A 27805-nucleotide genomic window follows, 5' to 3' on the forward strand; every position below is an offset into this window, starting at 1 on the left:
GATTAAGATTGTCAAACTGTGCTAGGTGCAAAAAGGAAAAAAAAAAAAAAGGAATGAATATTCTCTAGCTTCTTCATTTTAATTCAGTCCCCGAAGTTTGAAAAATTAACTTCCTCGGTTTTATGGCTCACATTCTTTTTTTTTTATTATTATTATTTTTTTTTTTTTTTTTGGTCGAAGAATAGTTTGCATGCAGTGTTTAGTTGAAGAAAAAGTCTGTTCCCTTTCATCCATCTTCATAATGGTTTTGTTTGCCTTTCTTTGTTCCTACTTTTGCCCATGTCTTGAACATACATTCAACCTTTATGTTCTTGAGCTGTTATTGCTGTCCTGCTTGCCAACTTCAAGGGAAGGTGGGGCCAGTCAAGCAGCATCGCACGCAGCTTTTTTCCCACTTTCTTCGCCGCATATAGTTTTTAAATCTTCTGTACATGTGTGGTGAAAAAATAAAAGATAGGCACGTGCCAGATTCCTAAAGGAAATATATTAAGCGCTGGTGATAGGTGGCCCTTGCTAGATTTCCTGTTGATTACATTCATACGGAGCCCCGCCATGGGGGTGCAGTGGTTAGGGCATTCGCCTTCTGTGCCCAAGGATGCGGAATCGAATCCCAGCCGTGGCGGCTACTTTTCGATGGAGGCGAAAAGCAAGGCGCCCGTGTGCTGTGTGATGTCAGTGCACGTTAAAGAACCCCAGGTGGTTGAAATTTCCGGAGTCCTCCACTGCGGTTGTCTTTCATAGCCTGAGTCGCTTTGGGACTTAAAACCCCAAAATCAAACCAAGCAAAAATGAAAGTCGTGCCCTGCCTATGCTGAAACAGTGGACCACACTGTGATTTTGTAGTGAAGACTGCTGCCCCATCGTGGTGCATTTTCCTACATGGGCTTCTGGCACCTATGCCTTCGTCACAACTCAACACCATAAACAGGGCATTTTTTCTATTTATTACACAGTGCCGTAGTCATAATGCATATATAAACTGCCACATCAGCTTCGTTGATAGTAGGCAAATATTCACTGCAAATGAATTCAACTGGAGTTGCAACGTTTGCACTTTGCCTTTCATTTCACTTCTGCAATTTGGTGTCTGCGAAGCTTTGCCATTCCTTTAAAAAAAGAAATTAAATGCTATAGATTGTTCAGGTTTGATGCAGGTGTGCACACTGCAAGGAGAAATTTTGAAAACAGTGTTTCAACCAGTACAGAGACTTATGAGGTCTGCCCTGCTTCAGGGGAATATCAGGCTGTCTACCAATTGGGAAAACTGTGGAAATCAAGATTTCTTAGGGAACTTGGATAATCTGGAATAACTCATGAAAAACTCGGGAGAAATTTGTGGTTATATCATGGAAAATTTGTTGCAGTTTTATATAAAGGGAACTTAGCTCGCAGTAAGAAAGTACTGGCATTGCATGGGTTGTACAGTACGGCATACAGTCGAACCCGGATATATCGAACTCGAAGGGGATCGCGAAATAGTTCGATATATAGATAATTCGATATACAAAAATCGGCTTGGGACAGCACTTACGATGCGAAAAAAACGATACCGCATTTGTCGCGTAATCAACTCACTCGCATAATGGACCCACCCTTCACTTTTGCACTCAAGAATTTGGGGGAAAAAAAAGCGTTAAGGCCAATTCGCTCACATGCAAGCGATTAAGGGATCTCAGCGACGAGCCGCAGCGACAGAGCAAAAAATTTCCAACTTGTTGGAACTGCGTCTCTCTGCCGTTCGAGCCACCATGGCAGCTCGAAACAAGGTTTCTGTGTCACCGCGGCAGAAATCGCCAGCGTTTTCGCTTGCATGTCGCACTCCGTTTCGGTCGTCTCATCCCCACCTCATTTCTTGGCAGCGTGCCAAGATGCTGCGCAGCGATAACGATAACATTGCGGCGTGTGTTTATCTTTTTTATAGCTCCTGCGGCGGCGGGGAGCGAACTTGGCAGACTGCCCGTGATGGCTTGATTGCACAAGCCTGGTTCGATTTATCACGCGGCACTTGGGGCGGGCGTAGTCCACTGCCACAAAATATTGGAAAGCGTGATACAGTAGCTGCAAATGCTGTTTGAAGCAAAAAATGCTAAAGGCGGTGTCATGATCGCAGCTGACCGCGTGCTTTCGTTAATTCATACATGCAAAAATAAATGACTCCCGCAAAAAAAAAAAAAAAAAAAAAAAAAAAAAGCCGCTTCGTAACGCCATATCTTACACTACGCCGCGCGTACAGCACTACGGTAAAAATAGACGACTCAGAAAGAAAGATAGATCTGCCGCTTGTTAACTTCCGCAGGCGCCATAGCCACATCAGCCGCTGCGCGCAGAGGGTCCGCAACACACGCTGGGGAAAGCCTCCGACGTTCTGTCTGAAAACGGGCTGAGCTGACTTGGCGCATGCGTAGCGCGTGCTACTGCGAACGAAGGCCGGGAAAGAGAAAGGAGAGAGATAGCTTGGCAAAAGAATGGGCACACCCTTGCGCTTCCTTCTGTCGCGTTTTTCCCCACTCGTTCCCACCGGTTCTCTCTGGTTCATCCACGCACATGGCTTGCAAATGTCACGTGCTGGTGCGCGGGAAACGATAACCGCAAATGCGCGCGCCTTTAGGGAATGGGCGCGGCGCTGCCCTAGCCGAACTGTCCCCTCTCATTACTTCCGCGCGCGGCTTCAAAACGTCACGCGGTAAATGGCCGAGGGTGATACGATGGTCTTTGGGAAAGGCACACTTTCCAGTGCGTGGTGCGGAGTTCGATATATCGAACGACCGGTGAAATTGAGTTCGATATATGACGCGGCTTTTCTATACTTTTACATGGGATTTTCAAGGGGATATTCCGTGAGTTCGATATAACCGAAATTCGATATATCCGGGTTCGATATATCCGGGTTCGACTGTACATCCTTTCCTCAGCAACCATCCATCTCCCCCGTTGTGCTGTCAAGTGTGCCATCCCACTAAGTGGCAAAAGGCACTGCGAAGCCAACGGTGCTTCGGTGTTCAAAGCTGACACTTAAGAGCGCATGCTTCTTACGGATCGCACATGGACTGTTCGATGCCCACCCCCTCCCCTTGTTTTTCTTGTTTTTCCCAGTAGGCAGTTCCAACAAAGTGGCAAAACACATTGCGATAATTTGCGGCCCTTCCGATTTCCAATAGGAGCAACGCATGTCCCATATGAACTCTTCCTCCCTGCCCACCGCCTTGATGGAAGCGTCCATTTCCGTCGCTGGAGGTGCACGCACATGATGCAGGCGGCGCAGCTTTGCGAGAGGTGGATATAGTTTTGCGTCTTATTGTGAACTTGAAAAAAAATCAATTTTCTGCGCAAAACAGCTTTATGAGTCACAAACATCGCAGCTGCTCATGTTTCGTCTATATGTAGATAAAAAGGAGTTATAGCATAGTGCGATCTGGTACTGTGATCAACTTCCACGCACCGCCCATGTGCGCACTAGCATGATCCTATACGACGGGCGCAACCACATGTGCATGAGCTAATTGGTGCCTGTGCGGCAGGTGTGTGCGCTGCCGGGAAGCATGCAATCCACTTTCAAAGCCGTCAACGCGTGCACAGTGGTGCCCCACAGACGCTAATCATGCCAAAGTACTAATCCGTAGTCATTATAACACTCCAGGTAGAGTATCTTGGCCAGTCATGCTTTAGTCATGTAGTCATGTTCATGCTATTTCACAACATACTATGGAGCAGCTGTAGGTCATGCTTATGCCACGAACGAATGTACGTACTGCATGAATAACATTGTTTCCATGGCTAACGAGGGCAGTGAATAGTGCAAGATGAAACTCAGGGGGGAAAAAAAGCAAGCGAAACTAGAGCCTCCATGAATATTTTTGCAAGTCCGAATTATTGGAGTTCAAAAAATCGGCCGGCTACTGTATTTCAAAATGTTCGATTTTATTTGCAGTTGGGTATAGCATTTTTTTTTTAAGACAGTCAATTTGTTACAATTTAATAATGTCTGCCTTCTGTTTTGCTTATAAATGAAATAAATGCTACTCCTTAATATTCAAAGCGGAATATATTGTTGTTTTTATTTTTTAACACGCTTACTAGAGAGTGATAGTGTCAGATGGCATTGTGTCACCCCGTTTTAACATAAAACAAAGTAGTGTCACTAACAAAAAACTAAATATTGTGAGCCTTCTGTGGACCTTCTTTCATTTGTACATACCATCATCATCGTCCCGCGGCGCCGGCTCCGGCGCGCGCCTGGGTTCGTGATCAGATTAAAACGTTAGACAAGGCTTCGCTGTCCTTGCCGTCACGACCTCGCCGTCTCGACCTAGCCTTCTTTTACAAGTGGTGGAGGTGAAATTTGATCCCCTTGCTGCCTTGGGCCCTGCCTCTCGCTGGAGCTACGTTCCGGTCGCCGTTTGGCAACTGCCACCATCGCTATGTCTACCGACAGTACCCACGAACAAGCCGGACCCTCTACCTCGGCTGCACCACCCCCTCCGACTGTGCCCTCACGACAGCGCGACCCGCCGCTGTTCGCTGGTCATCGCGATGAAGACGTCAATGACTGGCTTGACACCTATGAACGCTGCAGTGCCTACAACCGGTGGGACGATGCTCTGAAATTTCTCAACATCTCTTTCTACCTTATTGAGGTCGCCAGGACTTGGTTCATCAACCGCGAGCCCCACACAACTAACTGGACCATCTTCAAACAGCAGTTCTGACAGTACTTCGCCGACCCGGCAGGTCGTACTGAGATCGCGAAGACCAAGCTCGCTTCACGCCTTCAAGGTCCTGATGAGTCATATGCGTCTTAGATAGACGCCATACTTGCACTCTGTCGGCGTATTAGTCCCACCATGGCGGAACATGAACGAGTACACCATGTCTTGAAAGGAATCAATTCTACGGCGTATAACATCCTAGTTGCTCAGAATCCTTCAACTATTGATTCCATTATTACGACCTGCCAACGCATCGACCAGCTGCAGTCCTCCCGATTGCAGCCCGCCAACGCTACTGGCCCGACCTATGCTGATCTCGACCTGCGGGCACTTATTCGAGCCATCATCCGCGAGGAGCTCCAGGCCCTCAAGCCTGTCTGTCGACACGGGTGCGATCACTCTTCCGCAACACCTAATGACGCCGGTCTTCGCAGCATCATCAAAGAAGAGCTGGCAGCAATCACCGAACCTATGACATCTGGCCCTCCGGCACCCCGCTCAGTACCGACTTACACGCACGTCGCAGCATCCCCCCCTCCTTTACCCCTCCTCGACCGGCACCAACCTACAATCACGTCAATGCAATAGCGACGGCTCAACCTGCACCACCCTATTACGCACCTTGGCGCCCCTCCCGACCAATTTGCTATTACTGTGGCATTAGAGGACATATATCCCGCGTCTGTCGTCGCCGCCTCCAGAACGAGCGCCGTGGTTACGATACCTTTGCAAGTGACATCCCTCCAACGTCATATTATTCCAAGCCCACCTCGAAGATCATCCCCACCTCCAGAATCCTCGTCTGAGCCTCGTGGAACCCATGCATCCCAACGTCGGTCCCTATCCCCATACCGCCGCTCAGTTTCCCCTCTCCGACCCGCAACAACTATCCCTGTCCGCCATCCGGAAAACTAAGCGTTGCAGTTTCTGGAGGTCAAACTGCACTCTGCGAACTTACCAAAAGTCCTCCAGATCGCCCGTATAATATTTCTGTTTTCGCGGAAGGATTACCGGTCGAAGCATTGATTGATACAGGAGCTGCAATTTCTGTCATTCACGCTGATTTGTGCTACCGTTTGCGAAAAGTGACGACACCATATGATGGGCCTGAACTCCGTGGAGCAAATGACGTCCCTTTGCGCCCTTTAGCAAAGTGCACCGTACGAATTGTTATTGACGGCGTCCGCCATCATGTGCAGTTTGCTGTGCTCTCACCATGTGCGCATCTGATGATTTTAGGATGGGATTTTTTGTCAACCGTTTCGGCGTTAATTTCTTGTGGCGACCGTGTTATCCATATGACAGACAGCGATTTTTCATCTGAAGTTTCTGAACGACATCATCCCCTCGTTGCCGCCGCTGATACTGTTTTGCCTCCTCAGTGCGAAAAACTGCTTACCGTTGTTTCTGACCACATCACTGACGGGGACGTACTCATCGCACCATCTTATCGTCATCTTGCACGTGGTATCGCCTTCCCGTCTAGTCTTGTGAGGTTCTGCAACGGCTCAGCGACAGTAGCGGCCACTAACACTTCACGTGGATCCCTCGTGCTCCGAAAAGGAACTTCTCTCCCCTGCATGGTGGATGTTCAACCTTTGTCCTTGATGGTGCTCACCGGCCCTCTGCCTCAGCTCCCTGTTTCGACAGACGTCTCTCTTTCTGTTCTCACAAAGACTATTAATCCTAACCTCACTCCGAACCAATGCCAAGAACTGCTGACATTGCTTCGACACCACTAAGCCATTTTTGATGCCACTTCCCCACCACTGGGACGGACTAGTGTTGCGCACCATCGCATCATTACTGAAGGTAACTCTATCGTTCGCCGACGGCCTTATCGGGTTTCCCTCTCTGAACGAAAAGTAATTGAAGAAAATGTAAATGACATGCTCCATCGCAATATTATTCGTCCCTCGACAAGCTCATGGTCCTCCCCAGTAGTGTTAGTTAAAAAAAAGGACGGCTCGGTACGCTTTTGTGTTGATTACCGGGCACTCAACAAAATTACCCGCAAAGATGTATACCCAATGCCAAGAATTGATGACACCCTTGACTCTCTCCAAGGCGCCGAATATTTCTCGACTTTGGACCTCCGCTCAGGTTATTGGCAAATACCTATGCACGAGGACGATAAAGATAAACCGCTTTCTCAACTCCCGATGGCCTTTACGAATTTAATGTTATGCCTTTCGGACTTTGTAACGCACCAGCGACATTTCAAAGAATGATCGATACTGTGCTTCGTGGCCTAAAATGGAGAACCTGTTTATGTTACTTGGATGACATTGTCATCTTTTCGTCAACTTTTAACGACCATCTCACGCGCTTGAATGAGGTCCTCACGTGTCTTGCTTCAGCGGGCCTTCAGCTCAACACCAAGAAGTGCCACTTTGCACAGAACGAAATTAAAATATTGGGACATCTAGTCAGCCATGACGGCATTCGTCCAGACCCTGAAAAAATTATCGCGGTCTTGAACTTTGCTCGTCCACAACGGATTACAGAATTGCGCAGTTTTCTCGGCCTGGCGTCTTATTTCCGGCGTTTTATAAGGCATTTTGCAAGTATTGCTGCTCCACTTCATGAACTACTTAAAACACGCAGCCCTTTCGTGTGGACTGAACAGTACGAAGCTGCTTTTAATAATCTGAAGCACTCCCTCACATCAGACCCTGTTCTTGGCCACTTCAGTGATAGCGCTCGAACCATCCTGCACACTGATGCCAGTGGTCTCGGTCTTGGAGCTGTACTCCTGCAGCGCGATGCAACTTCGCATGAGAAAGTGATTGCCTTCGCCAGTCGGACTTTGACTCCAGCTGAAAAAAATACACTATTACTGAGCAGGAGTGCCTTGCAGTCGTCTGGGCTGTTCAAAAATTTCGCCCTTACCTATATGGTCGGCATTTCACAGTTGTGACCGATCACCATGCTCTTTGCTGGTTGTCTTCACTCAAAAATTTGACAAGCCAACTCGGCCATTGGATTCTACGCCTGCAAGAATACAATTTCGACGTCACTTATAAATCGGGTCGCCAACACCAAGACGCCGACGCTCCTTCTCGCTGTCCACTTTCGGAATCGGCTTGCTGTTTTTCTTCCCAATGCATTTCCACCTATGACCACAGCCGACCATCTCTTTCCCCGACGTATATCACAACAGTTTCATTTGACGACTCTGAGAACAAACACGCTCTCCGCTCACAGCAATTAGCCGATGCCTACTGCCGACCCATCATCGACCGCCTTATTGGCGCTTCGGACCCCCCCAGTGCTCGGCTTCGCCGACAACTTCGCAATTTTAAGCTCAAAAATGGCATCCTACTCCGCTTCGTATATTGCCCTGATGGAACTCGCTGGATCCCAGTCGTGCCGCGTGTGCTTCGCCCACGTATACTGGCGGCTCTCCACGATGACGCTATTGCAGGTCACCTTGGTGTTGACAAAACCTACGACCGCGTGAAAAAACGATTCTTTTGGCCTGGCCTATCTTCCTGCGTTGCCAAATACGTCGCATCCTGCCCTCTGTGCCAACGTCGCAAACGGCCGACGTCTTCGCCCGCTGGCCTTCTACAACCTGTTCCTTGTCCCGCCACGCCATTCGACGTAGTCGGCATCGACTTATATGGTCCCCTACCTCTCTCCGATGGGGGTAACCATTGGGTTATAACAACTGTCGACCACCTTACACGCTACGCTGAGACAGCACCTGTACCAACCGGTTCCGCTCAAGAAGTAGCAAATTTCTTTTTGCGATCAATTGTATTGCGTCATGGCGCTCCTCGGGTGCTCCTAAGTGACCGCGGGACGGCCTTCTTATTGGCAGTCATTGCCGAAATTCTTCACGCGTCATCCACCCTTCATAAGACAACCTCAAGCTACCATCCCCAGACTAACGGGCTGACTGAGCGATTTCACCGCACCTTATCAGATATGATCTCCATGTACATCACACCGGATCATCGAAATTGGGACACTATTCTACCATTCGTCACTTTCGCCTATAACACAGCAGTACAGCGGACTACCGGTTATTCTCCATTTTTCCTCGTTTATGGCCGTCCGCCCACTACAATTCTCGACGCTTCTTCTTCTCTACGCCCGACTACTCCACATCAGTACCTACCCAGTTCTTATCTCGTGTGGCCAGATGCCGTCATCTTGCCCGCCTAAACACAACAGTGTGCCAGGAAGACCGCAAGAGTCGCTACGATTCTACGCATCGCGTGGTCTCTTATCGTCCCGGTGACGAAGTACTGCTTTATACACCACTGCGCACCCCTGGCCTTAGTGACAAATTCCACCACCGCTACCTTGGTCCCTACGAGATCATCAGCCAAACTTCTCCAGTTAACTACAAAGTCACGCCTGTTGATCCCCCAGCCGATCGACGCCACCGTGGAACTGAAATTGTTCATGTTTCTCGCTTGAAACCGTTTGTGCGCCACGGTACATCGGTTAATTAGGAGCGGCCAGGCTGGCCGCTTCCGACCCCCCGGGCAGATTGTGTGAGCCTTCTGTGGACCTTCTTTCATTTGTACATGCCATGATCTTCTTCTTTCATTTGTACATACCATCATCATCGTCCCGCGGCGCCGGCTCCGGCGCGCGCCTGGGTTTGTGATCGGATTAAAACGTTAGACAAGGCTTCGCTGTCCTTGCCGTCACGACCTCGCCGTCTCGACCTAGTCTTTTTTAATATTACTCTCAGGGAAAATCTGGAACACTAAGGGAATTTGGAAAAATGAACTTGGTAGACACCTTGAATATTGAGGCAGTTGAGTCTGATTAATTTCTTCGGAGTGAGGCCGATACAAGTGTGTAGGGAAATGGTTGACATAAATGAAAAACCTTAGAGACCTTATTGGAATGGATATTTAACAAAGTATTTCGAAGTTTGTAATAAAATATTTTGAGAGTCACACATCTGAGCTGCTGTGCTTGCAAGTGTATGCAAGACATATGCTTTTCAAGTAAACATCATGTGTATCTTTTGCAGTGTCGCCTCTTCAGTTACACAGTGTAAAATGTAAAATTGAAGGCCTCTAAGTGTGACTGTGTGCCATGAGTAACAAACTTAGTGTACATCGCACTCAGACTTTCCCAGCATTTTTTGCCTGTCTTTTTAAAACAGTTGGGCACTAAATATAACTTGTTGTGGAGTGATTAGTATTTCATTGCTCCAAAATGCTCAATAGGAAACATCCTAACTCATTGAAGTGCTCCTAAATCAGTGTTCTGCACCAAAATGCTCCAAATTTAATTTTGCGAGTAGCATCACTGATTAGTTGATTATGCATAGGTGCAATGAGGCTTCCTGTTACCTTCCTTCGCATAATTTAAGGCTAGTTGTAAAACGTGGCTTGTTTGCGAGATCATTGCATTTAGACACGTTTATTTACATTTTATAGCGCCGTTCCACTGTTACTTCTGATCCTGGTTAAAGTTACAAGCAAAATTGACATGCAGTGCCGCTTCATGTTCCCACTTGTTCTTGATCGAGTTAACCTGTTAAAGGGACAGAATACTGGAATTTAGGTCTCAAATTTTTTTCAGCACAACGGAAAGGTTGATAGTATCTAAAATGTTCGATTCCATAGCAGTTTTGGTAGAAATGCTGTAGAAAAGTTTTAGCGAGAATTTTTCAATCAGTGCATGCACCCGTTATTATGTAATCCTATGCTGGAAACTATGAGCAGCCGACCGCGATGACGACTGGGGGTCGACAAAAAAGACGTACTGAAAACAAATATAAATTTCACTCACCAGAAAGTAATTATCGTAGAGTAACGTCTTTTTCAATTTCCACACTCAAAGCTGTTACAGCACAATAACGCACGCCTCGTCGACGAAAGTTTTAGTGGGCGCTATCATCGCTTCATTCACGGAATTCCAAACACTGTGGCACTATCTAGTGGCAAAAGCTGAAAGCATGCCTCTTGCGGTGTGAAAGGAGAGGTGGTTATTAGTTAAGAATGCACTGGAGAGAGTGCAAAATATAATAAATTATGACAGGCACTCCTAGAAGAAAAATGAACAGTGTGCACTTGAGGAAATGAGCGATATTTTGCTGAGATGTAGTCATGTGGGTACTACAGTGAAAGTAATAGGGTTTCTCTGCTAGATAGCGCCTCAGTTGTTTATATGCAATTTTCAATGGCAAATTAAAATTGTAATTCTTTGATATTGTAGTGCTCGACCTGTACTATATGAGGCAAGGTCTTTTCATCTCCACCATAACCATGACATATTTTGGCCAGTTTTCTGTTCCTTTAATACCAAGTGGCGGCACCTCATCCACACATGTCAATGCAGGCGCAGACACTCTCCTTGAGGCCCCAGGGTTTAAAGGCAATAGTGGTCAGGTGAATGAATTCATGGTGCAAGTTAGCAAAAATTAATTGCAAGATTGGTGGCTGGAAAGCATACAGATGACATCAGGGTAGAAGTAAAAATTTAGTAACTGAAATGACAAAATAGTTGACTGAATAATAAAAACTTTCAAGTCATAAGGAGAAAAAAAAAACAGCATAGTAGAAACTGCTGCCACCTCATTTCAAAGGGGATGCTCTTATAATCCATCCATCCGTCTGCTGTACAAATGGCGCCGTACAAATTGGCTTCTAATTGTGTAAAAGCAAACAAAAACACTTTGCCTAACAGTTTCTTGGCTGTAATGCAACTGCAGATGTTCTATCACAAATGTACAACAAAAATCTTATCAATGCTCTTTGCAATTAAACACTTCACTTACTTGCTACTGCTCAGGGAGGTGGGTGGCATTGAAACAGTTTTGAAAATCAAGCAGTACTGAGTAAAAAGGCAGCTATATTGAAATTTTTGCATAGCTTTAAAATTTGAAAGCATATTGACAATTTTAAAATAAAGTTATCTTTCTGCGTATTTCTTTTTTTGCTTTTATTTCCTGAGCATGTGGGCAATCCTTGACCAGGATTGAAAAGTTCAATCATGCTTTAGGAATTGAAATGAGGCCCTTCATGATGTGGCTGAATTGTGATTTAACTGGCCATGTAGTAATGCCTGATCTGCATTGAATTCAATCCTGATTGACATGACCATTATTAGAAGTGTGCGTGTGACAGCGATATAAGGTGCCTTCGATCCTTTCCTCATGTGTATCATTATGGAGTATGCAATAGAGCAGTTAGGCAGAATACTGGTGGGCTCGCACAGGAGGTGAAGACCTGTATAAGAAATGCCAAAGCATGAAAACCTCTAACCCAACAGACACAACAGAGCTGACAGTACTTTCAGAGTCCATGAACAAACGGTGACCGACTTGAGGAAGTACAATATGGAAGGAATCAAGCATGTTGTAAAAAGAAAAGGTAGCCTAAAAGTGATCAGGAGGAGACTAGGCATGGGCAGAAATCAGGTGTATGCACTAAGAGACAAGGAGGGCAATGTCATTACCCATATGGATAAGATAGGAAAAGTAGCTTAAGAGTTCTGCACAGATCTGTACAATAGCCACTTTAGCCAGGACAATAATGATAGAGGCAGTGGTGCAGAGCAATTGGACATCCTGGCAGTAAAGAAAGAGGAATTGAAGGAAGCCTTAGTCATATGCAAAGAGGGAAAGCAGCTGGTGAGTATCAGGTGACAGCAGATCTCTTGAAGGAGGGTGTTTCCACGTAAGATCAAACAAAGTATAGTCGATCAACCTTTTATATTTATTATTAAAATTTTATACTATATTGTTTGCTGATGACTGGAAAGAAAAAGATCTGCAATTGGTTTTGCTGCCAAAAATTGGGCCCTCATTGCCTTGCTCCTTGGCTGTCTCTCAATGTATGTATCTTTAATTCTCTTTTGTAAATATATTTCGCCCCGTTGGAGTAGTATACCACAATTTCAAAATCATGGGCGATACACAAAGGCCGTAGAATCTTCAGATCTGCGTGATGCGCTACATCTTGCACAAGGGATTTATTGAAGTGGGCGTAATTACTAGCGCAACAAAATTATGCCATCGTTTTAATTATTTTAAAAGCTGAGGTAGAGGAGATTAAGTGGACAAACTTTAAACAATATCAAAAATGGTTTTGTTTTTAAGTTTCCTCAAATTTTCATTGTTCGCTGTTTTTTTTTGTTTAAGTTAGCGTGATCGTATCTCTGTATTGAAACGTTATATAAATATAAGCTTTAGTTGTTTGATAGATAACTATGCTGAGAACATAGTGTGGAGTTATTGCTGCTCTTTCATACACCTTACACCTCTTTTGAAATTTTATTTTGAGATTTTGAGAAATTTTATAAAAACATCTATACTACCCGGAAATGCGAAAATAACAATAAAAATTAAAACATGCATATATTTAGTCAGATGATTTTCAGCTGACTAACTTTAACATATTTTGTGTAATTCATAGCCAAAGTTGTCCAAAACAGCAAAGAAGATAAACATGGAACTCCACCTCTTCATCATTAATAATTTTCTGTGCCCCGAAAAAAATTTTGGCAGCAAAATCAATTGCAGATTGTTTCTTTCTAGTCATCAGGCAACAATATATAAAATATCGAAATAAATATATAAGGCTGACCGACAAACCTTTGTTCGATCTTACGTGGAAACACCCAGAACAGTGCAGAGATTGCCCTAGAAAAGCTGGTCACCCTTTATGTACAGAGCCTCATGCCCTTGAACATACCGAAATAATCTTAGAACACATCATCTTAATCTATAAGAAAGGGAATGCCAAGGACTTGAAAATTTACAGACCCATTAGCTTACTGTATATCTTTTACAAGGTGCTTACTAAGGTAATTACTAATAGGATTAACTTCACCTGCCCTTGAAATTGAGGTAACTAGACAAATAAGATTGCGTTAAGTGCATTTGGCAGGTATCCTCAAATCACAAATGACAGTTTACTAGTATCTCTTGAGAGAAAAGTGTATAACAGGTGTATGTTATTGCTACTCACCTATAGGGCAGAGAGAGGTGGAGCAAGAAAAGGCGTATAGCAGAGGGCCACAGCTGTCACAGGACTGGCTTAAATTGGAGAAATATGGGAAAGCTTTATTCTGCAGTGGGAGACTGAGATGATGATCCTTGCCACAAAAATTGGAAACTCTGCAGTGCGGCTCTTACCTTTTTGTTTTCACTTGGCAGTGCTGAAATTTGCAAAATCAAATGGCATCGTTATTTTTTTAGATGTCTCTTGTCTTTAGTAGTGCTGTACATTTGCTGTAGAATGAATGAATGAAGCCTTTATTTGAATGAAGGGATGGCTCTCGGCTGCTGTTTGGGTAATCAGGGAGTTAGAAGGGATGGTAGCTTCTTCTTCATGGTTATTCAAGCTGTTCCTCTTTGCATACTATGCTGCCGACCTGCACGCTGTAAGTCGACCTCTCTCACATTACTCGAAGCAGGCCGCTCTCACTGCCATAGGTGGCTATGGAATGTTAGGTGCTTGATAGAATCTGATGTGCTAGGATGGGCATGTCGTCATGTGGAATATGCGTAATTTCGTTTCTTCCTCGTAAGAACAATGCGCATTGCCATATAAGATGTTGGTCTGCTGTACATTGTTACTGACAGTAGATGCATATGTTGTGTTTGGGTATTTCGTGTCTGCTGAGAAACCACTTGTCAAGTATGTGTATTGTGTAGACTGTGTTTGTTAATACTTTGTTGAGAAATATCTCTTGTGGTCGAGTGAGCCCTTTCGTGTTGTCATACACCAGCGTTGGTGTTGCTTTATATAACCTAAGCCTGCACGTGGCCGCCGTGCAAGAGGGTAGGCTTGCTGACAGGTACAACACCTCACACCCCAACTCCATGCTTAACCCGATAGACTTAAATCCCTACCAAACAATGCTAACTAAAGGCTCCCCTGGCAGAGCGGTGATGCTGTAGAAATGTAGCCTGATGTGATTGATGTCTGCAGATCGTATCACTTGTCGATGACAATTCACTTTACAGGCACCGTGATCGTCAAAATATGTCTTCTGCCTTTGGTAATAAAGGGGCAGAAGAACTCCATTCATATGAATAACAACCTACCCCAGATGCAGCTTTTGCAAGCCAAAATGACTGAAGCAAGAAATACAGGCGACCAACTTGAAGGTATGTGCCGCTACCTGCTTCTCTGGTTAGCTTCTGTAGGCACAGTGTTTGCAGGAAGTGATATCAGCAGCTCGTCATTACTGCTCTCCTGCTAGTCATGATGCTAACTTTTATTTGCCATGCTGACTGGGATTTAGCTTCTTAAGTACACACAGTCCTGGGAAGGTGTTTTTTTTTTCTGAGTTTCGCGTGCTGTATGCACCTTCAAATTTCTGATCAAATTTTCATTTAAACGAACGGGTAAGGATTGCTAAATTATCATGTATTCAGGACAGAAGTATTCAGCATAGATGAGGTCCACAAACTTTGTCTACTATGACTATATGTTTTAGAAGTGGATGACAGCTCAGAGCTCTACAAGCTCACAACCACGCCCACATAGTGCGTGATTACATAGAGATTATCAGTCACACCACTTGAGGTGTTCTTGTTTTAGCTTCAGTTCCTCTTATTCAAGGAAATTCTTGATCCTCTTCGAAGTGTGAGTTAAACCTCTCGCTGTCAGATGCTTCTGGCCATCACACACCCCGTGTCGGCATGGTTTCAAGAAACGTGCATATCAGGGAATGAACATAGTGATTTATTTTTTATTATGATTGCTATGCAAATAACATAGTCAATGGAATATGCACATTTCAGTGTTCTACCAATGTTGTTAATTATCATCATCTTCAGCCTTAAAATGAGGATAATATGGAAAGGAAAAAAGAACACTGCTTGATACTTCTTGAGGGTCCGAATCCGAGCTTGGCTCGTATTCATAATCAGAAGAGCCATCGCTCCAGTCCGCAGTTGAAGGTCCCGCGTGGTCAGCCATCCGAAAGTAATCGCGCGCATGGAGGGCGCACTTTCGGTGGCCCACACAATGGAGAGAAATGGCACATTGTGAAATCAAGATGACAGAGGGAGATGGAGAGTGGCTATAAAACAACCTCCTTTGCTGCTGCTAGCTGCAAGCAAGGGCTTGGCGAGAGCGAAAGCAGCAATCAAGTCATGTGTCGACCTGTTGGAGAGGCAACGGCACACACTCCTGAACTTGACGCGTCGTAGCAGACATGCCAACAGAATAAAAATAAAAACCTGCAAACCTGCAGCAGATGGCAGAACAACCCTTGAACCCGTAACCCCACGCGCGCGCCGCATGATCGCTTAGCGCGCGCAAAGTGACCACGCCTCCCAGCAAAGAAGGTGGCGGAAGTGGGCGCAGTCGCTCCATACTCTTCAGTATATATGTACCAACACAGTGCGGGGTGAAAATACGAACTTGTGGAAAGATTTGTCAGATGGCGCACCTAGTCCAAGCGCGCCAGCTTCGCTCTCAAGCACGAAGTTTTTGAACGCACGATAGAAAACGTACTGGTATGTCGGTGACACTGTGTGGGGGAAGCACGAAAACTTACCGCTACGTTTGTGACAGCGAACGGGTTAACGAGCATTTACTGTGCACGTAATATGGTAGCTTGGCTACTGGCGATGGTGGCATGGTGAGTGCATATGAGGTCTGAAAAATTGAGTAATCAGTTGCTGTGCGTGTGAAATTTCAGGCGCTCTTATACATTATCTCTGTAAGGAATGTTGGGGTGCTGCAAAAAAGTCTGAGTAATTACGCATGTCTGGTAAATCAGGCATCCAAATTTTCGGTCAGCATCTGTATTTTAAACTCATGTTTCGTACATGGTGATCTAAGTTGCTTACATATCGTAAAACACAGTGCCACAACACAGGTCTTTTATTACCAGAGTAGGTGCACATGGTTATATGGGTTATAAATCATATCAATTCCAGTTATTATCGAAAAGTGCAATTTGTATTACAAACAGTCATGTAAGCGTTGGAGAAAATAAGTAGCCGATTACAGTTACGGTTACTCCATCTGGAATGTAACTAATTATAGTGTTGAGTTACAGCCCCAGAGTAGTAATTGAATAGTTACAGAACAGTAATTGATTACTATTGCGTTGCTTCTAATTTTATTGCCGTGGCAAAAACTCGCTCAACCAGCATTGAACTAGTACGGCTTGCTTGTTGCACGTTAATTTCCAACAGGAAGTGTTTTTCAAAGTTATCGTCACTCACTGATTTTACAATGCTTCCTCGTAAAGACATCAACAGCTACACTGAACACTCCCTCAAAGTAGGTGCTGGAGGATAGAGCGGTGTTATACCCTATGAATACCTTGAGCACCCATTCATAGTACCACAATTCTTTGATGTCAGTCTTCATGTCCTCTATGAAGCACCATACTTCGTGTTGGCACTGTGAAAAGGCACTGCAGGCAGTGGCTAGCCATAAATATTATTTTTTGGGGGTGTTATAAGCTGCTGGTCTAAAAAAAAACATATGGGTAAAGGGGGGGTGGGGGGGAGTGCAGTGCTCAGAGCATTTTAAGGGGTGTTCTAACCCTTCTCCCCTCCTCTGGCTACGCCTCTGTTTGCAATTACGGCTGCCGAGAAGCTGAAAAAGCATGTGTAGATATTTTCTTGGGAACGTCAGACGTACGGTGTACTATAATTTAATCAACATACTATATATATACAGTGTTTTAATTTTAGGCATATACAGTCGAACCCGGATATATCGAACTCGAAGGGGATCACGAAATAGTTCGATATATAGATAATTCGATATACAGAAACCGGCTTGAGTCGCCACTTGGGATCGTGAAAAATGATACGGTATTTGTCGCATAATCAACCCAGTCGCATAATGACCCCCCCCCCCCCCCCCATGAATTTGAAAACAAAATTTTAAAAAACGTACAGAGGTCCGTCCCTCCGTTTCGACCGTCGCATCCACAGCTCATTTATTGGCAGCGCGCCAAAATGCTACGCAGCGATAACGTCACGGTGTGTTTATCTTTTGACTATGCGTTTGATAGATGCAGCGATGACAGGGAGCGAACTCGGCAGAGTGCCCGCGATGGCTTGATTGCACAAGCCTGGTTCGATTTATCACGCCGTGCGCTTGGGGCGGGCGTAGTCCACTGCCACAAAATCATTGGAAGCGTGATAACTGCAAATGCCATTTGAAGAAAGCAATGCTAAAAGTCAGTGTCATGATTGCAGCTGACTGTGGGCTTTCGTTGATTCATAGATTTAAAAATGGACTCGACTGTCGCAAAAAAAAACAAAACGTCTGCAGCCGCCATGGTTTACGCTGCGCCGCGCGTTCAGCACAAGTAGCATTATGTACAGCACGAAAAATGAAGACTGGAAGAAGCACGCAAGCAAACAAGCGCTTATTTGTTTGCGTCTTTCTTCCCTTGTCTTCGTTTTTCGCGCTGAACGTTCACCAACTCGCCCAGTTTTTGGTTCTGCTAACAAGTAAGGACGACTCTCGCAAAAGAAAAAAAAAAAAAGATTGTGGCTTTTTAACATCCGCAGCCGGCATAGCATACGCTACGCCGCACGTTCATCACGACGGCAAGAATGAACAACTCTTGCAAAAAAAAAATAATAAAAAAAAATGCCGCTTCTGCGTTTGCAGCCGTGCATCTGCAGCACAATGACACGAGATGCCTTCATGGACGCACATCACGTCAGCCACCGCGCGCAGAGCGTTTACAACACACTTTGGAGAAAGCGTCTGCCACGCATAGAGAAACATACTTACGTAAAGAGCGGACACTTCCGTAGGGCCCTGCGGCCGAGCTACTACACTGCCGCCAACGTACCGAGTGTCTGGTCAGACCGCTAATTACGTCCTCCGAGATTTTGGGTGCGTGCTTTTGCTCTGTTTTGGTTTTGGTTTCGATATCAATGCTTTTGATTCTGATTTACCTTTGGCTGTTAAAATTCACAACTACAATGTCTATAGTGGCGCGTAAGGTCTTTAATGATGCCATGCATACAGACATGATAAAGTCACGGATAGCAGCCTTTTTACTGGAAATACCGCCAAGGTTCTAGAAGAACCTAAGCGCAGGTTACTTTGTTCATGCAGGTTGAAAAAATATGATCCAAGCTGTTCTTATTGTACTTTTTTGATGTCATTTAGCCAGTTTTCTCAGTTGAACACATAGGAGACATGGGTTCCACGCAAAAAGTTTATTTCTCGTTTTTATTTTGAATTCCACAAAAGGAATACTGGATTACACACTTTAAAAACTGCAAAAAAATCACAAAAAGTAATAAGAAAGAAGGCATGGTAAAGCACGCTGCACAGTGTCACGAAGAAAAGAAAAAATTGCGCGTACCCGCTGTGTGTTTTTCCTCCAAAACATCACCCATGAGAGCAACACAAAAGAAGTTGTGAATGGCTAGACACGAGTAAGGAGGAAAAAATGCAGGCACAGCCCATGCGGAATTTCTATACTTCAGCATTGAGCAATATATGCTGTTCAAACATTTAAACGCAACACACTGAATACATATAATATTACAATACTATGCTTATACTCCCGATCGCGATCAAAACTGCCCTCTGCCTATATGAGAAAGGCATTACAGGGAGCCCTCTGTACGCGGCTAATAGCAATAGATGTTCTAAAAACTACAGGCCACGAATAGGCAGCAGCACTTTTCAGACCACAACAAGAATGCTTTAGCCATGGTAAAAAACTCTGCATGTAAAAATGGGGCTTACGAACCGGCAAAAGTGCATGCATTGTGCAAATACAGCGAAGTAAACATCATTCACAAGATGATCTCAAATGCGCAATACAGTGTTCGTGTAGTGCGAACTAAAAATTTGAGCTATGATATATGTGAGCCACCGATAAATTATGTGTTTTAAACCGTAGGTGTTAGGGTTACTCTAGAAAATTACGCAGTGTAAGGAAGCACATGTTCTTCAGAAAAACATATCCAAAAACAAACAGTAACCACACTAAAAGGGCGCCATTGCTCGTATTGTATGTCACATGTGGAAAATATGCTCACGCAGCGCAACAAATGACTTACTTAAAGCATTCTTTGCTCAAGGAGCTCCAAAATAATTCTGCAGGCAAAAGGAAACAAGTTACCGGCAAAACGAGGCAACGCATTGAAAAGCGCGGTGAGGTGGCCGTACCCGGCGACACATGAACGGGGCAGCATCAACTTTTATATGGAAAGGGTAAGGAAGGGGAAGCTTGGATGCAATTCAGTGTATATATGACAAGCTTTCTACATTTGAGTTGAAGTGGAAGCCAACATTGCTACGCCGCCTCACGGGCGGTCAGACCCTTACTCGCTCGGCCGCGAAACGGCTCGAGTGTCCGCTCTTTACGCAGGTATATTTCTCTATGTGCCATGGGCTGAGCTGGTTTGTCCGTGCGTGCGTATTGCATGCTGCTGCGAACGGAGACCTGGAAAGAGAGAGGAAGGGAAAAAGATGAAGAGTGGGCACATCCTTGCGCTTTGCTCTACCGCGTTTTTCCCCTCTCCTGAACACCACGGCTGCATTGGTGCCCTCTCGTTCCTTCACCCACATGACTTGTAAACGTCACGTGCTGGCGCGTGGCAGTGATCACCGCAGATGCGGGTGCCTTTGGGGAAAGGGCGCGGCGCTGCCCTAGACCAGCCGTCGCCGAACTGTGCCCTCTCATTCCTTCCGCGCGTGGCTTGACAACGTCACGCGACAAACGGCCGATGATGCGAAAGGCGCACCGTCCAATGCGTGGTGCGGAGTTCGATATATTGAACGACCGGTGAAATTGAGTTCGATATATGACGCAGCTTTCCTATGCTTTTACATGGGATGTTCAAGGGGATATTCCGTGAGTTCGATATAACCAAAATTCGAAATATCCAGGTTCGACTGTAGAAGGGCCTTGTTAATACGACCTCAGTTATTATGGACAATATTTCCAGAGGACAAACTTTCGCAATGTATTTCCACCTTGTTAATATGGCAACCTGCTGGACAAGGTGGAATGTGCGCAGAACCCATTGAGGCCCATGTATTTTTTTTTTTCCTAATTAGTATGGGCAGTAGTAACAAAATCTCTGCTACTTCAGTCAGATATTTTTTTATATTTTCTTCTTCGTGATTTATTATTCCAGATGACTCAATTTATGGTATAACTATGAATTAGCTAGGCAAGAGTTATTTCAAAAAGCATCCATAAATGGTGCCAGCCACACCAAAAACGGTGGCTGGTGAGAGTATAACATGCCAGGTAACCATGCGTGCCATTGTGCAGGTGAACAATTGGACACAGTCACGTTATTAGGGGAGTTTCACCCCTGTAGCCTTATTTTTTTTTTTTTGCTGATAAGTAGTTGGTACCGGTAATCAATTACATAAAAATAATTTAATTACTCAAAAGTTACTGTTTCAAAAAGTAATCAGTTGCAATATAGCACAACAGTGTTATTAATTGCATACAACTCTGATTATGAATCACCCACAGTATTTGCTGTGCTGCGAATTTCTTTAACTCTATTTTTTGTGTTTTGTTAGCACGGGATTATTTACCTCTTGTGTGAGCATGTGTATGCAGTTACAACCAGTGCCTGTTGCACTGTTTGTGTTTTTTTGTTGTTGTTGATTTGTTTGTGTTTTTTCTGTGTAGTACTATCATTTCAGCATTTTGCCTGTGTGTTCAAAGCCACTGTGCATCTCATTGAATTCTTTTATCATATTGCTGCTTTTTTTTTCCCAACTTCAAGCGTAAACTTAGGTAACGAATACAGTAAACTACACAGAAACCGCAATTCTCTCCTGAGTTTCTTTTAAAGTGTTTGTTGAGTGTTTGTGAGTAGTATTTTGAAGCACCTACTGAACAATCATGTGAAGCATAAGCATGCTTACTACCTGGGGAGTGAAGTGATCATTTCCTATCTTTTGCAAAAGGAGAGAATAGTGTATACAGTAGAACTTCACTCACATGCCCCTAGTTCATTGGTAAAATTTAAGGCAGTAAATAAGTTTCATAGAGCTACGCTTTATTTTTGTTACCAATATGTTTCTGGATAACATGATTTCTTAGCTACTGCATTCAGAGTTTTGACAAAGTCAAATGTGTTCAGCAACCAACCACAGATTTGCAAACATGCGAGTGGATCAAGCCTTGGGGCCTGCGATATGAAAAGGGGAGGCATTTTTTGCAGTTTCAGATTGCAATGTCATAATATTCCGAACTACCTAAAACTGGACTGGAAGTCCGAATTAAAAAGATTCTGACAAGTGCATGCTTAATTTTCTTTTGTTTTTAGCTGCTCGTATTGCTAATGAGCTGATGCTTTTCATGAAAGAGAAGAATGTCAACCCTCTGAAGAGTATGATTATCCCAATGGCTCAGGTATGCATCATCATTTTGTATACCTTTATTGTATTAGTGTGATACCCTCCACCTAATTTACTCAGTCTGCTGAAGTAATACAATGTAAGCATTGTATTAGGATCTCAATGTCACTGTAAGAATAAGAAGAGTGTGCAAGGTTATCCTAGAGTAGGCATTCCCATACAGTCTGTTGCTCCACAGTCTTTTCGTGAGCAATAAAAAATTGATTGCCAAGAGTGGGTAATCATGCTGTTGCCATACTTTTGAAAACTTAGGAACCCTTTTATCAGTGTGTACTTGTACGCTAGAAGGGGTGACAGCAAACAGTTGAAGCTCTTTCACTCTGTCAAAAAAGCCAGAGAAATTTCACTTTCATTGGCATTGCCTGCAACATTTGTACTATTGTGTGAGACACCTCAGTGCTTTACTCCAGACCTCAGAGGCCATGAGCACATACTATAAGCTACAGTGAGACTGCACAAAAATTGTTCATAGTATAAGCATTGACTGAAGTGAAGTGGTGCCAAGCATTGGTGATGCTACTGCATTTGGCACTCATCTGCACTAAGTTCATATGTCTGTGGCAGAGACTTGTCGCAAAGCATCCGTTCACTTTTCACTTTCATTTTGAATATCTTTCTATCTCTTTTAAAATCAGAAAACTCTTTCAAGTTTTGTTGGGTAATTTAGGATTCAGTAATCATGATGATATTTGCGTGTTTGGCCAGTTGTCAATTCAAATGACATTTAATGTTTAAAGATGAAAATTTGAACCAGCTGTCCTTTTTGAATATAATTTTGAAGCTCCATTTTCTGAATATTGACTTGCACAAAATTTTTCTCATCTGGCAAAGCTCTAAAGTTAGAGATCTCGTCTAAGATTGTCATTATTGTTTCAAGTGTTGCACTTGTTAATTACGTTTTTATTGTGAATACAGTGTATGTGAAAAAGCAGGTAGCTCTTTTCACGGGCAGAGCTCGTGCACATAGGACTGCTGTATCTGTGATAGAATAGTAATAAGTGGGAAGAAAGTACCATATTTTCACGATTATAGGTCGACATGGAGGAGGGCATACCTGCAAGCATGTTCCACCATAAGTGAGGAGGAGGAGAGGTGGGAAGGTTAGCAGGGAGTGCAACCGGATTTTGTACCCAGCATGTGGAAAAAGAGGTGGATGAGGGGATATAAAGGTACAAGAGAAAAAGACACTAAAAGTATAACAAAATGGGAATTTACTGATGGATAGACTCTTCGTCTACTCTCGTTCCATCGAATTTATTAGTGCTGCGAATGTCCCCAATGCTGCAGTCCCACTGCACGTCGTCGTCGAGTGAAATCACACACTTTGCAGACGACCACACCACAATGTTCGTGGAACATCCACCCATGCTGAAAGTACCCACCTGTACACAGCCGTCAGGAAGGCTTCTTTTCACAGGCCCAGTTGACATAAGCTTGCAGCCTTCTGCCACGGCCGCTCGATGGAAGCGCACTAGGTGCGCCCTGTTGCATCGGCCAAAACCGATAGGAGGCGCCTATTTCCCATCGCCACCGCCGCGGTGCCACCACTCGGGGAGAGCCGCGCGCAGAGATATGCGCCTAGCTGCGCTTTGAATGAGGTGTTGGCGTGATGGAAGCCTGTCTTTTTAAGGATATAAGAGCTCCGTTTCACTTAATTGAGCAACACGAATTCGTATATACTCTCATGTATAGCGTGGGCATGTCAGCACTTAGTGCCGCTCGGCAAGGATGTATGCTAGAGTGTACACTGAAAAACTTAACGTGACGGTAGTTCAAGGCCACTTGATTGGAGTGCTCGCATTACTGTGATATTGCATTCGGGTGAAGTTGTTTGTCACATGAAAATGTCACCCGGCTGTGAACAATTCGAAGGCTGTTCAGCAGCCATGGTAGCCTAATGCATAACCCTTTAAACCACTATGTCGCGAATTCTGCTCGTGTCAATTTCATACTGTTTACTCATTCCTGCATACAGCTTGTGTACACAAAATTGATGTCAACCTGTTCTAAGCTGCCAGCGCTATCCAATAAAAAAATGTGGTCCTACTGTGAGCAACCTCTGTGAAAGTGCGACTTATAGCCAACCATTTCAGTCTCATTCTCTGGCAAATGCTACGGTGAAAATAGGAAGGCTTTTATTAGATAAAATCTAGATGATAACCTGGGATCTTCAACTTAGTTGGAGACCTTGGACTTTGTATGCAGGAACGCTATCCGTCATGGCTGCCCGCATTGTGCATGACCTGTCAAAGTACTAAGCGCGCCTCATAAGGTCTACTCGATTTGGCTGCACTTTCTGCACCAGTTCTGGCAGGATCCAAGGAGGTGCCGAGAGCGTGCAGCGCTAGTTCAGGTTTAGCTCAGGTGCAGCGGGACACTAGCGTCGCTGGCGCTACATGTTTGCTGCACTCGCTGCACTTGGCAACCGGCCAGTTCAGAGATTCGGTGAACTCGCGCTGAACTAGGCCTGCACCCTTGCAAAAGAAATAGCAAGGTGCAGGGTTCACGTGCTGCACTGGAAAATTGATTACGAAGGTGCTGCGCTCAGTGAACTAGTGCAGCTAGTTCAGCTAAATCGAGTAAACCTATAGTGCCAGTCTGCCTCAAGGTGCTACGTATAATCGCTGAAAGCATTTTATTCCTATATTTATTTGCTGCTCGCGAACCCATATAATTTTGCTCATTTGCAATTTGCAATGGAAGAACGCGCAGTGTGTGTTCCAGTTGTAAAACTAATTCTTACCTGCGATCACAAGAATGTGATATTCAGCACATTTCCATGGAACATCAAGAATGTCAACTGCCATAAGTTAGAATGTTTAGTATAGGGAACCTGCGCTGGAGTTATCCGCGTACCGCCAGCACCACCTATTGGCCGTCGCGCCACTATCTTGGTAGGACGGCTTAGACTGCCGAGGCTGGAGATGCTGAAGAGCATCTAATTTATCACGAAACTAAAGACATGCTGCAGCGTTTAGACCCACTCGGTTACGATAAAAAGATTGATCTCTATTCTCACAAAACACAGTGGCAGTAGAACTCAGCTGAATTCAGGAGACTGGATGAGTACGGGGGATTGTTAAGCTTCTCGTCTGAGCACCACTGCTCAGTGCGCTTCATAAAGTGGCTTCACCTGCTGTACCGTACATATAAAGTTTTGTTTATTCGCTTCTATCATTTGCGCAACCTGAAGAGAGCGTGTTGTGAAGGGCGCATTTTAGAACTTAGCGTGAGTGGGGTCATTGCAAGATAAACGGCAACTCAAAGTGAACAAAGGGAAAGTGTTAGTGGCTTCCTGATATGCATATTGTGATCATCTAGATGACAAACCGAGAGGGTTAACAACCTATCCGAATACGTAGTACTATTTTGTCGAAACTGCAAAAAGTCAGGTAATGCCCTAACCCGCATGCTTTCAGACTTCTTCCTACATTAAGCTGTCGCAACTCACCTAGTGACCCTGCAACAATTTTTCAGTGGGTCAGTAAGTGAGCTACGTAAGAAACCATGCAAGGTGGTCTGCGACAAGCTGCAGCTAGGAATCAGTTCTGTTTATTCCCTGCACCGACGAGCCCACAAAAATAGAAATCGAGTTTTGCGCCTCCGTTGCGATCACGTGGCGAAACCGAAACTGCGAAAGGGCAGCGTTGCCATAGACCGGGCGACACACTGCAGCTAAGAATTTATCTTTACAAGAAGGCAGCGCAATAAATTTCAAACGCTTCTTGTAAGTCCTAGGAGGTGGCAGCACCTCCCAGTGAGCATGTATGATCATTAGAGCGCGAAATTTCAAATTTCATATTGGAGGATTGAAACCATACTGATACGGCAAAGACCTTGCGGGATGGAAAACCGCCGCCGTACATTTACGGCAGAAACCCTCAAACAGTTAAACGTCGCTTCATTGTTGAGTTGACATTTCCGGCAGAGTTCGCTATCAATGGGTGCAGCAACTTACTTAAAAATATCTTGCATAATTCCTCAGCGTGGGCACGGTCATTGTTTTCGCAGATTAGCTGCAGGCACTGTGTACAGTTAGGAAGCAATGCTGAAATCAAAAGTTTACACAGCTTGCTACTTCGCCAAACCATTGACTATTTTTCGGATCAAATCTCAAAATCGGCCATTCTTTTCCGGCTCTCAGGGGGCCCCTCAGAACGTAGGGCCCGGTTAATTTGAACCCCGGATAATCCGGCCCTGCTTCCATGGTTTTACCTGGTTTTATCTTCTGTCCCCGTTTTGGACGTGCACAGCCTTTAACTATGCCTCCTTATCGCGGAGGCTTTTATTTGACCATGTGCTGGGCACCAGGCCGCCCAGACGCGGTGGCGCGTAGTTCGAATTATCCGTAGCGGAGCCGACTCACGTTCAAATTAAAGGTCTTTTTTTATACACAGTCCTCTATGGAGCTCGACCAGACCAAGTAGTGTAGTTCGAATTAACAAGCTTTCATTGTAGTCGTAGTTATCAAATGGTTCATACCTATGTCCCTAAGGCACCGTGAAAGAAGCCATTGCATTTCTCATCATGAAGTATTATTTCCGCATGAACGGGCGCCTCGTATGTTAGCTTGTTGGCTTTCTTTCATACCTTTCCCCATTGCACCTATGCACTGCAGGAAAGCAACTGTGGCTGGGGAGCGCTGCTGATCAGTTTTTCACATCGCAAGCGCTCGTTAGGTTATTCCGGTTGATCACAAATTGTATTATACGACCATAGTTTGTCAAAATTTCGAACGCAATAACTGGGAAATCGTGTTTTCCGGGAAAGTATATTAGCCGGGATAAATATAGTGTAACTCTATGGAAGATCTCAAAATAACAGCTTGAAGGGCGAATTAGTGCTGCATAGAACCCAGAAATGTGGTGCAACAAGCACAATCACATGAGAAACAAAGCTTGTGTTGTGTTCGCTTCTCATGTGATTGTGTTTGTTGCGCCGTATTTCTGGGTTCTATGGAAGATGGTTTACTGCCCGCGATTTCGAATGTACGAAACGGGAAATCGTATAAACAGGCAACGTATCAACGAGGTCCTACTCATCATCATGAGTATATGAGTATCATGTGCGGTGCGTTCATGACGATTTAATGAAGAAGGACAGCAAGTCAAACCAGTGCTTAAATGTGTCAAACAAAGCGCTGGTTGTGTGAGTTGCTGCTGAAACACTGCTGAGACATGTAAAAGTGGCGTCAGCTTTTCCATCAACTACCAATACTGCCCGGAAGTGCCACTTTTCCAGCTAATACCATTGCCGCCACGATTGCAGCAGTAGCCCTTCCGCCAACTATATCAACACACCTATGGGCAACATGGGCACGATAAATGTTCAAGCAAAGAAAAAAAAAAAAATCCTTCTGAAAAAGCGCACAGATAATTAGCCAAATGCTATTAGAAGAGCTTTATAGCAAACATAAAATTGTAACCACTTTGTAGTATCTCTGATATCTCATGTCTTGCCTTTATTGGTGGTGCCGTGCCCGAGTTTCAATTGTAAGTTGACCCCCCACTTTGATTTTTCAAATTAAAAAAGAAAAAGGTCTGCTTGTGTTTTTGTATTGTGTAAATATGGTGTCTATTTTAATAAGCAGGTTTTTACTGCAGCTGCTATGTAATGAATGCTTATGAAAACAACAAGCCGCAATAGAGTATCTTACATCCTGCAGCATAACAACTGTGAAATGTTGTTTGATGGTGGTAAAAATAGCACAAAAATACCTGCATTACAAAATTGCTTTCTTCTAAATCACTAGCAACCAGCTTTTACCTTCTTTGC

At 44.5% G+C, this 27805-nt stretch overlaps 1 protein-coding gene across 1 annotated transcript in view; it reads left to right on the forward strand.

The window, feature by feature from the left end:
* Positions 1-27805, forward strand: part of OXA1L (OXA1L mitochondrial inner membrane protein) — a 68460-nt gene that overhangs the window by 17832 nt on the left and 22823 nt on the right. Inside the window, exons 4-5 of the mRNA XM_084590095.1 lie at positions 14656-14799; positions 21940-22025. Coding sequence (XP_084446221.1) covers positions 14656-14799; positions 21940-22025 — 230 coding nt within the window. The remainder of the gene's footprint in view (positions 1-14655; positions 14800-21939; positions 22026-27805) is intronic.

Source organism: Amblyomma maculatum, chromosome 1, assembly GCF_055883805.1.
Source record: "Amblyomma maculatum isolate TAMU_Amacu chromosome 1, ASM5588380v1, whole genome shotgun sequence".
In the NCBI taxonomy this organism is placed as follows: Eukaryota; Metazoa; Arthropoda; class Arachnida; order Ixodida; family Ixodidae; genus Amblyomma; species Amblyomma maculatum.